At 38.6% G+C, this 12,383-nt stretch overlaps 1 protein-coding gene across 1 annotated transcript in view; it reads left to right on the top strand.

Annotated features, from left to right (window-relative positions):
• The window catches only part of LAMA2 (laminin subunit alpha 2), a 335,803-nt gene that overhangs the window by 323,218 nt on the left and 202 nt on the right, over positions 1-12,383 (top strand). Inside the window, exons 57-63 of the mRNA XM_059468183.1 lie at positions 874-986; positions 2,448-2,637; positions 5,031-5,186; positions 8,492-8,645; positions 9,001-9,131; positions 9,725-9,947; positions 12,323-12,383. The exon at positions 12,323-12,383 is cut by the window's right edge and continues 202 nt beyond it. Coding sequence (XP_059324166.1) covers positions 874-986; positions 2,448-2,637; positions 5,031-5,186; positions 8,492-8,645; positions 9,001-9,131; positions 9,725-9,947; positions 12,323-12,383 — 1,028 coding nt within the window. The remainder of the gene's footprint in view (positions 1-873; positions 987-2,447; positions 2,638-5,030; positions 5,187-8,491; positions 8,646-9,000; positions 9,132-9,724; positions 9,948-12,322) is intronic.

Here is a 12,383-nt window from a genome sequence, read left to right as displayed (position 1 = left end):
GAGGCAAAAGCCAGACATGAGTAGAAGCTGGTAATTACCATGGTCTCACATTGCCCCAGACACTCCTATGCAAGAGCTTTAGGACCAAAGATTAAAAGACCTGGTGAAATTAAAACGAGAAAATTATGGTGGGCAGAAGATATTTTACCTTGCATTGTTGCACCACTTGAAGATTAACAGAAGTGGAATGACAGGGAGAGGTTTGTTTCTTTACAAGCTGGGTAATGTCTCTACATTAGACAGCTGGGGGATTTCAGCAGCTGTTACATCTATCCATCAGTTATTCAGATTCCCTGATTGTTTGTGGGGGCCTTCCAACTGCACAGGGGAAAACAACACCACATTAAGCAAAGAATACAGTTGTAAAACAATAGAAAGACGTAAAATGAAGGACTCATTGACAGGTGCAGGATCTGAAACTACTTTTAACTCATTATTTTTAAGGTGACTGGATTTCAAGTTGACAACAAAAGCATCCCTTTAAAACTTAAATCTTGTTTCATTTCTGTAAGAGAGCATCCTATTGTGTAAAACTCAGTTATGTGAGCTAAGAGTACACTGAACTGCCTGGAAATCACTTAAGATTCTTGTAAATGTCCACTGGTGAAAGCATGAAAGCAGCAATGTTCATATATTACTTTTATTTGCTTTTACAGCTATCTTAATGAGCTCTGCTTTTATACCAAGTTCCTGTCAGACTGGTTTATAACTTCAGTTGGTGTGATGAGACATCAGCCCACTGGAATATTGCAGGGCCAGTCTCTAGACTAGGTACAATAGTCTCATTCCTGAGCAGCTGGGAGACTCCCAGCACATGCACAGCTGAGACAGACACAAAATATGAAGTTTGCGTGATTGTTGTGTATTTTGCAGGATTCCTGTGCTGCTGACACAGAACCAGCTATTTTAGAAGGTGGCAGGCAGTTTGGTCTTTCAAGGAACAGCCACATTGCAGTTGCATTTGATGACACCAAAGTGAAAAACAGGTATGTTGTTTGTTTCAGCAATGAGTTTTGATGGAATAGTGTCAAAATAAAATGCCCCTCCTAATTCTCTCAAAGGTATCTCCCAAACCTATGGACATAATCTGAAAAGACCACATGGCATGACTAATTAATTTCATTAAGCAAACCAAAAAAAGCATTAAGGTATAAAATCTAGGCAATGAAATGCCCACCTAAGTAGCTCTCATGGAAACAATTTACCTCTTTGTTTCTAAAGGTTTGGGCACACGCAGATCCCAGACTGATTTCCTAAAAACCAGAGTAATGGAATCAGGTTGTGTAACTGACTTCAAAGATGGCTTTTTCAGAGGAAAGTTTTTTTTTCAGTAACTGTATAATTTCTTTTAATAAGGATTTTCTTTTCCTTTCCTCCAATAGTTAAGATCAGTCTTGCACAGTAAAAAGGAAAAATGATATTGCTATCTTGAAGTATAACACTATATACATATAGCTGTTAACATGCAAAGGAGTTCCATGAACTGTTTATAAAAATGCAACTTTTTTCAATGGATTTGTGAAGATAGAATTTGTTAGTTGTTTTTTCTTTTGTTGTTCTGCAGGCACATGGTCATTAACGAATGTGCCATGACACATCACTAAGCAATTTTGCTGCTTATATTTTCCAAATCCATTAGCCCCATGCTTATTTATCCCTATAAAGATGTTGTACCACATATGCTAATTTTAGAAAACTGGGAATGATCCTGGACTGATCATTTTCATGCAATGATTTTTCATTTATATTATCAGCTGCTTTCAGGTACTGACTTTGCAGCTCAGCTTGAGCAAAGTTAGTGATGTGTTGCCAGTGCAACTTTAGCATTAGAAAATCTAAATAATTTCTTCACAGGTTCTTTGCTGTTGAGGAGGTTCTCAACATTACCATTCTGTCCAAGGGGTCATTAGGTTTGCTCAGACACAACCTCACTTTCTCTTGGGAGAGATCAGAATAAGTGTTTTATATCCTCATTGTAAACTCTTCTGTCTGCATCTTTAAAAGTTTTGCAACCTGTCTTCAGGCAATACAACTCATTAGAAACTCAACATTTGCCAGCTGTCACTACAGCTCTCTCCTCTTTGTGAGCATTATGTGTGTGGATGATGGATAACGCTGCTGGAATTTTACAAGTGCTGGGATTTTTTAGCTGCTACAGCTGCAGCTGAGAATTGCATCTGGAAATTCTATGCCAAGATTGTAGTTTTGTATCTCCATAGCAAAGGAGTTAATGAATGCTCACGTGTCAGGGATCAGATGGGTGTGAAATGTAATTTGCATAAAACCAGATTATTTTCCTTGAATTCTAATGGACAAGTAAAATTGGCCACTAGCAGTATAAAATTTTTTTAGAAAAGACACAAAAAGGTGAAGCAGATGAATTTGCTTAGAGCCTGACTCCAGGTATCTTTTCCATTTTTACTGTTTCCTGTTTGTTTGATTTCTAGGCTTACAATTGAATTTGAAGTCCGAACAACAGCTGATTCTGGCTTGCTGTTTTATATGGCCCGCATCAACCACGCTGATTTTGCTACAGTTCAGATAAAGAATGGTCTGCCTTACTTCAGTTATGATCTGGGGAGTGGGAACACCAGCACAATGATTTCCAACAAAATAAATGATGGCCAATGGCACCAGGTATAATAGTGTCTAATTCTAAATTATTCTTTGCAATGGTAAGAGTGAACTTTGTGTTGCCTTGAGATATTTGCAAAATGTAGTCCACACAAGCCAAACTTTACAGCTAGTATTTTCTGGGGAAAAAAGAAAATAATCTAGCAAAAAATTCTGTCAGATGCATTGGTACAGAGAAATTTATCCTTCAGGAAACACATATTTCTGAACATATTTAAAATATGTGCCATGTAGTAAGGAACTACAGAAAATGTTCCTTCTTGCCTAATAGGGCTCATGTGAGTATCAGCTCATGATGATGGAATACATCATTAAAACCAGTTTTTTCTACATTAATAATGTCATTGTTAAGGTAGATTGCTGAGAACAAAGAAAAAAAAAAGAAGTAACATGTAAGTAAACCTTCCCTGGATTATTAATTCAGTAGGGAATAAATATGATATTCATGAATTTATTTGGCAGCACCTTCTGTGACTTTATGAGGGAACATTATATGCAATGCCTGTGGCACTTGGATGCTAAGAGAAGGAATGATATCACAGCTATGAAATTTAATATTTACTGGGCCAAGGACAACAGACATACAGTATATTCATTAGGTGACATGCTGGAAGGCACCATTCAAGACAGAGAAGCAAAGTATACATGTAACTGTGGGTTGAATTTATATGCCATATTTTACATTGAATTTTGTACAGATATTTAGAAATTCATCATCCACATCTCATCCTTAAATGACAAAAAATCTCATTGCATTTACTCTTACATTTTATTTTCCTCATCTCCACTCTGTTCTCCAGGAATTTTACTTTCACAAAATGAAAGTAAAATTACTTTTACTTTTTACTTTCAGTCATGAACTTTTTGATAATAGCAACTCCTCCTAAACCAAGGTATTTCATAAAGGGAAAAAATGAAGTTGTAGTAATCATTTATCTCTTTAATATAATGCCTGGAAGCACTGGCAGCAGACCAAGGCCCCATTCTGCTACTCCCTCTGAAGATACAGAAGAGATGCCTTTGCTTCTTTAGCCATTTTCTCTTTAGTCTAAGAGAACTAAGTAGAGCATGTATTTCTTAATGGAAAATTTTGCTCTTTGGGCATACAGCTTGACACTCCACAAGAGAGGGCCCCTTTTTGTAGATCCTGTTTCTGTAGCAGAGAATGGAAACAAAGTCACAGTTCCCAAAAAGAAAAAAAAAAAAATTGAGAAGGAGGGGAGGCAACACTTTTAGGAAAAGGCCACAGTCTTTGTGGGTGATAAAGCAGGGGCTTCTCCTTAAAATAATCCTTTAGTGACAGCCTTTTCTCCATTTGGAATGATTTAGGTTAAAAACATTTCCATCAGTCCTACAGAAGTCCTGCTCTCTGTTTAGGTCCTCTGAGGGAATGTCTGTTCCCAGTTCCTGTCTCACCCTCCTAATCCTCCTCCTGCCCAAGGTGTAGTTATCCATCCCAAATTTGCAGTTGCCTGTAAACACCAAGTTCAGGCCCTCACCTTCAGGCCACCCTTGTCAGTGTTCAGTCATTCCCACTGCATGACAGATATGCTGCCACACTGGAGCAGAAGCAGCCACGTAAAAGAAGAGCCAAAAAGTGCTGTTTGTCACTCTTTGCTGTTCTGGTGAGCCAACTACTACGCTGTTTAGGAATCTGCTAACATGCATGATGCATTTTGCATGTATTCATTTTTATGCAGAACCATTTTTATACTGAATGGTAGAGATTTCAATATAAAATTTTACACAGACATTGGCCTAGAATTTCCTCAGCTCTTCAGCAACTGCACTCCCTCCATGCAATTCACAGTCCAATTGTCTGAATAGAAGCCATAATACCAACAGAACATAGTTGGTATTGTATTTACTGTAGCATGAACCATGATCTGAGGCATGTCCAAGCTAGTGGAATCATAAACTCAATATTTTCTGCAAACATGTGCGCTATAAAGATTTGCAACCAGTGCCATAACATTCAGCATTTATTCTGAAGTACTTATCTATTCTCAGTACTTAAAATTGCTGTCTGATTCCAGGAAAAAAAATATTGTGCTGTCCCTATTATAACATAACAATGAAGCATTTTAAAGGCATCTCAAGTCTTTTCAGTAATTCTAGTAAATCATTTTCATGATGCCTCCTGACCCAGATGCAAGTAAACCACAGTCAGATGTTGGCACAAAACCTTGCTCAGGAGCTTTGTTCTATAAATATTATCCATAGCTGCTGCTGTGCTACTTCTGTAACCACTCTTACTGCTTTCTTGTGAATTGTTATATATTTTGGATGGTAACAGTAGTTACAATCAGAAAGTGCTTGGTTGTAATTCCTGTAATTACAGGAATTGTAATTGGTTGTGATATCTGTAATTGTATCACATTTTTGTGTCTTTCTAGATAAAAGTAAGTCGAGCGAAGCAAGAAGGAAACCTCATAGTAGATGGTGTTTCTAACGGGACTGTGAGCCCCAAGAAGGCCGATATACTGGATGTTGTAGGAATGCTTTATGTGGGAGGATTGCCCATTAACTACACAACCAGGAGAATTGGTCCGGTAAGCAAATTTCTTTAAGTTATCTCACATGCTTTAAGTGTGTCCTGATTGCTGTAAATGTTCTTCCCAGTTTTGTTCTGTCTTGCTTTTCCCTCAGACTGCTCAAGGATATGGAGTAAATGGACCTTAGTGGAGGTGAACAACATTCTGTCAGTGGAATGATCTGACTCAGAATCCAATTAACGCAGAAACAAACAAAAAAAAAGAAATAGCAGAGTTACTAGAGTTATTTACTATTTTGGAAAAGCAGTAAAGAAAGAAAAAGAAAGCTCCATACACTTGTATCCACTTGGATCACTGCATAGCTAGAATATAGGTTCCTGAGTACCACTTGCCCTTTCTCTTGGCTGTAATTAATCTAGCAGCAAATGCTAAGAAACAGTGAAAGGATCTCCTACAAGGAACAGCAGAAGCCAAAATTACCCTGGACAAAATACCCAGTATACTGCTGCTTACTCTAATAATCCCTTTTGTGTTGCTATTACTAAAAGAGGAGAGAGTGTGTTTTGAAGGAGGGCCATGCAAATTCTGTTGTCCTCTTTCTGTTTCCAAATTAAATGTGCATATAAATTTATCACTGTTTTAGTTCAAATGCCTGGCTTCCATGCTAACGTGCAAGATGACAGAGCACCCAGAGAAATAAATATAATTTTGTCCTAAATTTTTTAGGGCTAACTAGGAACACTGTATTCTGTCATCCAGACCATTTACTGCATCTGTCTGCATGACTCCATGCCAGTCATCTCACTGATGCCCTTCCAACCTCCCAAGATAAACCAGTATCAGAATGGGAGAAAAACCTCTTCCATGCTTTCTTTTGCTCTCTGTGAAGATGGTTCTTTCAAAGCAGAAGCCAGAATCTGAATGAATTTAATTACTGTAAAGAACAAATTCGGCATCTAGCATGGCACAATTCAGACACACAAAAATGGAATGTCATTAGGAACTATGTCTGGGTTCATCCTTGGTAGGTACAGAGAATCCATGAAGAGCAGACAAAGCACAAAACTGGTAAGGAAACAGTCTCCCAAAGAAGCTGCACATGAGTAAATACCATTATACCAAGATGTTTAGGGAATGGAAAATACAATTTTCCAATGTCCAATACCATTATGGACAGGCAAGAGTTCCCTTCTTTCAGTGAACCAAATAAATACAGAAAAGGAATTCCTAGGTCCTTCTTAAGTCCATGTATTGACTCATGCATAGGGAATGAAGGGGGTGAGTAACTACTCTACATATTAGAGTTGTATCCCATAAAGACATGTAAGATCATGTTTTTTAGTAAATAATTGATTGTGCAGAGAGCCCAAATTGAGGCAAATCTAAATCATTAGGATTTACCAAGCCAGATCTGAGGCACTGAAAACCAAAAGCAATTCTTTACCCACAGCATATAATTCCTAGTAGTATCAATTTATGCTCTTTGAAATATATCTGCAATTTACAGATACTAATCTAAGGAGAAAGATCACACTGTGTCCTTACCTGGTGCTATTTGCCAGAGGTAATGGAGGGAACCCATGCAGATAAATGGTTCAGTCTGGCAAAACCAGTCATGTTAGGTCCTGACCGTCTTGTTTTATTTGAAGTCACAGCTTCATTAAAATCCCAGTGCTTTGGGATTTAAATGAAGCTGTGACTTCAAATGTGTAAAAAAAGATGCTTGCCTTCCAGTCATGCTCAGTAAAATACACTGCAGTGTGTAAGACTGTTGGGTTGCAGCTTCATGTAGAGGCTCTGAAGCAAACCCAAGTTGAAAGGATGTGTTACCTTAGTCAGGGCTTGCTTCTGTACACACATTAGTCCTTTTAGACAGTAATCTATTATGTAACCATGGTGGGTTGGCTTCCTTTTCAGTGTAGAAGACTAATACCCACCTGTGGAGCTTCAGCAGATGTTGAGCATTTTGAGCACTCAAAACTCTGCTTTCAGCAAAAGAGGTCCTATTACTGTTCCCACACTAAAGTATAACCAGATTTGCTTTTCCATAGGGAAGAGAAAATTGTAAAGTTAGAGAATGTTATCAAATCATCTACAAATCTTGCATTTCTGTGATTTATTCTTGCAGAAAAAATTTGTTTTGTTTTCTGGCATTTCTCTTTTCTGATGACAAGATTTTTTGATCTGGAGATGACTTACTTAAAAATTACAAGAAGGACTACTTATGAAAAATCTGACAGAAAGCATTGTTCAGCTCAGAACTGAATTTATTCACTGGTATTGCTCAAGTTCTCCTGAAAATATTGTACAGGTGTATTTAGCTGTAATAAGCTGTACAATTTCACAGTACATACAGCTTTGATTTACAAGAAAATAAATTCTTGGAAATTCTTTCCAATTACAGGTCAGAATGTTGTTAGAGGGGGTAGTGGGCAGAGTCAAGACTTCTCTCTGCAGGTGTGCCTTTGTCCTTTTTGTATTTGTATGTATTTCTAGGCTGAATTTTATACACTGATGTTTATTTTCCTCCTTTCTTCTGCACTGCTTATGAATTTATCTTCTTTTTCTTCCTCCAAGTACATGATGTATCATTTTCCTCTGTCTCACTGGTATCAGGATAGATTTTCCTAACTCTTTAAGTCAAAGATCAAAGCCTCTGAATCTGAGAACCAAAATGCAGCTTATGCTGACCTTGGAGAGAAGAAGTGAGGGTGGGTTCTGGAGGAGACGCCAGTGGATTTCAGAGGTCCCACTGGGATGCCCTGCTCACACCCAGAAAAACCCCTGCCCCAGGCAGATTGTGGGAAATCAAACCACTGTTCTAAGTGTGCCCAGCACAGGGGAGCCAGGCTGGAGCTGCAGTTTGCTGCCCTGCACTGGAGCCTCCATGGACATGAGCACATTCCCTGCCTCCACCAGCCTCTCTGGCCAGCTGAGGGGCCCTCATCACTGCAGTCATCAGACTAAGTGCAGTCCATTATGTCAACCTTCACACAGGGGCTTTGTTCATTTTAGTAGTGATGTTACCTAGTCAATTAAAAAGGCAAAGTACAGGCCATTAAATTCCTGCATTGCTGATGTAATTTGCTATGTTTCATTATGTGGTGTATTATTTTATGTCCTTTCCAGTAAGCCAAATAGATGTGACTCAGATCACATCCCTGAAAAGTAATGTAATTCATCTTCAGTATGATTAAGAATAGATTCCAATTACAATCAGATATTAAGGATTAGCCATGTAAAATTCAAGTTTTATTCAGCTCCATAAATCCAGCAGAGAAGCAGAGAAAATGCACTCATTGATTGCATGCTTTAGGCTTGCTTCTCATAGTTTTACATTTTGTTTGAAATATTGACTGCAGGTCCTCCAAAGCATTGATGGCTGCATCAGGAATTTTAAAATGACAGAATCACCTGTTGACCTGAATAATCCAACTTCCATCTTCAATGTTGGAAAATGCTTTGTCACTGCACAGAAGGGATCGTACTTTGATGGAACAGGCTTTGCCAAAACAGGTAATGAACAACAATTCTGGTGATAGCCAAAGAACAGAGAAAGGGGAGGTTCTGCTTTCAAAAACTCCCAGTGTTACCTAACTCCTGTTGGCTGGAGGCAAAGTGAGACCAGGACTTCAAACTCTTGCTGATCATTTTTAGTTATCCTGCCTGAGGAGAAACGATGTGACTCCCTAGCAAGGTCTTGCACCAAGCACAATTCCATAAAAGTTATTTACAGGTTTCACATGAAATGGAGTGCATTAACAATGCCAAGTTAGTTACTTTGCCTTACACTCAGCACAATTTGTGTGATGATTATTAGGAATAATGTTCCTTTTATTCCTTTTATTGTGCTTCCCCTTTTCTCTCCAAGTTGGTGCATACAGAGTGGGAACAGATCTGCTTGTGGAATTTGAATTCCGTACAACACGAAGGAACGGTGTTCTCCTAGGAGTCAGCAGCCAGAAAATGGATGGGCTTGGCATTGAATTAGTAGGTGGAAAAGTGAGTAGCAAAGCCATTTTGTTTCTTCAAACAATGCTTAGATAGCATTGGTAGTTTAAATGCAAGGTCACTATCCCAATCTCAAGATGTCTCAAACGATAACAGGGCTCTCAAAGGAGAGCCACACTTGCAGCTTTCCATACATCTAGAGGATTTTACACTTTTAAAAGATATTTTAAAATATTCTGTAATACTTGAGTCTCCTAAAACTACAATCAGGTCTTAAATTAGTGACTACATAAGAAGTTTTGATGAAAAGCTTTGTCATTAATAATGCTGGTTTCTCTTGGATATCTTTTGATTCACAGTCTGGAAAACCAGTCATTATTCTGTCGCTATAAAGATTTTAGAGGGGTGTAAAACACCCTAAAACTAAGACCAAAAGAAAAGAGAAAATTACAACTTAGACAGCAATTTTGCATATTTCCACTTGTGTTAACTCAGTGATAGAACCCAGATCCCAGAGAGACAGCAATCCACATAGTCTTTGGTGTGTACAGTCAAACCATGTTGACTTTAAAAAAACCAAACAAACTAACAGAAACAACTGAACTGTTTTGAAAACTTGCTGATGCCCATGCCGTGCTTTTCAGGTGATGTTTCACGTTGACAATGGGGCAGGCCGATTCTCTGCTGTCTATGAGCCTGATGCACCGGGCGGTTTGTGTGATGGGCAGTGGCACAAGGTCCTTGCAAACAAGGTCAAACACCGCTTGGAGCTGACTGTGGATGGCCGACAGGTGGAGACCGACAGCCCAAACCGGGCCTCGACCTCGGCAGACACCAACGACCCTCTCTTTGTTGGGGGCTATCCTGGTGAGCATGCAACACACGAATTGTGCTTTACTTAGCCTCCAATTATAATGGCCTAAATGTAAGTAGGACGAGTATGCAAAAGATGATTGATAAGACAGGTTGAGTTTGTATCAGTTGGCATGAATGCTCATTTCTGCATTCAGCTGCATTTCAGAACAAGAAGTTCTGCAACAAGAGACTTACAGATAGCCCTGCCCCATTTCAAATGTAGGCACTGTCACAGGGGATCAGGCAGATTTTCTGCCTTCTGCTGCTCACACACACACAGCCTTCCTCTAAAAACTTTCTGTTTAGCAATAGCATAATAGTTATGTTGCAGTAGTAACAGCATTTGGCATATTTAAATTTAACTTCGAAACAGCAAATTTTACCCAAAGAATGTGTATATGCCCTTGAGGGGGCAGGGTAGTGTATGTGTAAATCACCCTGTAAGACCTAAAGAACTGAGTAATAAAAGCAAGACCATGCACAGAGAGGTAAGAAGACTATCTCTTTCTAATTGATGCCTTTGCTTGTGGTCTGCTGGGTTTTAAAGGAAAAAACTCCATAATCTATGTTTCCTAATCAGTATTCTGGAAGCCCTCAAGAGAACTTGTTTTATGCAGAGGTAATTGAACAGTATCAAGAATTGGGCTGAGGTCTGTAGCTGGCTTCCTCTTCCACTAAGCTGATAATGAATGCTAGTATTCATCTCTTCATAGACAGTCAATAAATTCTCTAACAGCAGTTTACTTTCTGAAATTACAGTTAATATGTTTGCAAAGTACCAGTTTTGTTGCATTTGTAATAAATATTCCCTCTAGCTTGCAAACCAAAACAAAAAAGCAAAGTATTTTTGCAGTATGTGTCTGCTCCAGTGCGTGCTGAGGTCAATGGCAAGACACCTCTGAGTTAGTTAATTCCTAAATTATTTTCTGGAAGTTGTTTTTTCACCCATTCTAATGTGTAATACAGTGCATCTAAAAAGCCTTCTCTCTCAAGCTTTGGAACATTTGAAAAATTGTCCTTGGTACTGACATATAAGAATTGAACTTGAGTCACAATGACTATCAATAAAAGCCAACAACATTGTGCCAGAAGGAAAACAGCTTTGTGGCAGCCTTTTTATAACAAAACAAGATTCTAGCATAGGGGCCAGCACTGAAGAAACAGTGCAGATGGAGTTACTATCTTGCTCTGGACTGCATGTCCAGAGGAGAGACACAAATCACAGTAACACTGCTATCTGTACAAAACAAACCTACATTTACCTCATGTTGAGGGGATATTCGTGAGTTCAGCCACATGGCAAGTTATGAAATTATTTAATAAACCTACTGCATGTGTAAACACTTCACTTTTCTTTTGCTGCTTAGTCTGGTTCACCCAGGATTTGTTTTAACATTTCCAATACCTAGACAGCCACATCACAAATTAGAATCACAGTACCATGGGATTTTGTAAAATTAGTATTTGTAGTATCTAGTCCCCTTGTAGCTGCATAAATAGAGCAAAAAAAAGTTGTAAATCAGCTAGAATTAACTGATGGAGAATTTTCTATGTAGTGAAAATTTTCACCACCATAGTGTGGACAAGAATAGAGATTCCTGGGTACCCATAAAAGCTAGCATTCATCTGCTGGTATCACTCTTCCCCATGCAAGGGGAGACAGATGGATTCAGCCGTCTTAACCTCTGTGAAACAAAATAATGCTGTGGCCAGACAGTCTCTACAAGTGTAAAGTTACTTCTGCAACTCACTTGGAAGAACACTGAGAAACAAGTTGAGCCACAAATTTCAAGCAGTTGAGAGAAATATTTCCAGCTTCCCAATCAAACCACCCTCACTTCCATCCCCTCCTTCATTAGTGGAAAAGATACACTCCAACTCCTGGTTTTACTATCAACAAGGGAAAAAAAGAATACTTGAAGACTATCGAAACCAGTCTGTGAATGACATCTGAAATCCATCCTGAGGAACTGGCTGGTTTGTGATGTTAGAACTGAGAATTGCATCCACTTTGGCATATTTTTCCCCTCTATTATTCTGTGGATAAACAGCTTGAGAAGTTGAATACCTGCAGAGCATCACATGTGTATTGCACACGATTTGTAGGTGGCAAGCTGCATACATGGGTTACAATGGCAGTTTATATGTGTTCAGACCCTGTCACTTTCATAGTAGGATAGAAAAAGAAAAGAAGTCTGGATTGCTATCCAACATAAGCATTCATCACATTTGCTCATAGTTTTTGTAATTTTTAAATAATGAATATATGCAGGAAATAAAACATTCATATTTTGCTGGGGGCATCTCTTCTCATGCAAGACACTCAAAGAACAAAATTAAGTATCAAGTCTAACATAATTCCTTTCTAATTTTTTTCCCTCCTTCAGATGGTGTGACCCAGTTTGGGCTGACGACTAATATCCGTTTTAAAGGATGTATTCGATTCCT

This window comes from Ammospiza nelsoni, chromosome 3, assembly GCF_027579445.1.
Source record: "Ammospiza nelsoni isolate bAmmNel1 chromosome 3, bAmmNel1.pri, whole genome shotgun sequence".
Classification (NCBI taxonomy): domain Eukaryota; kingdom Metazoa; phylum Chordata; class Aves; order Passeriformes; family Passerellidae; genus Ammospiza; species Ammospiza nelsoni.
The sequence above is the reverse complement of the archived record's forward strand: the minus strand, read 5'-3'. Positions and strand labels throughout refer to the sequence as shown.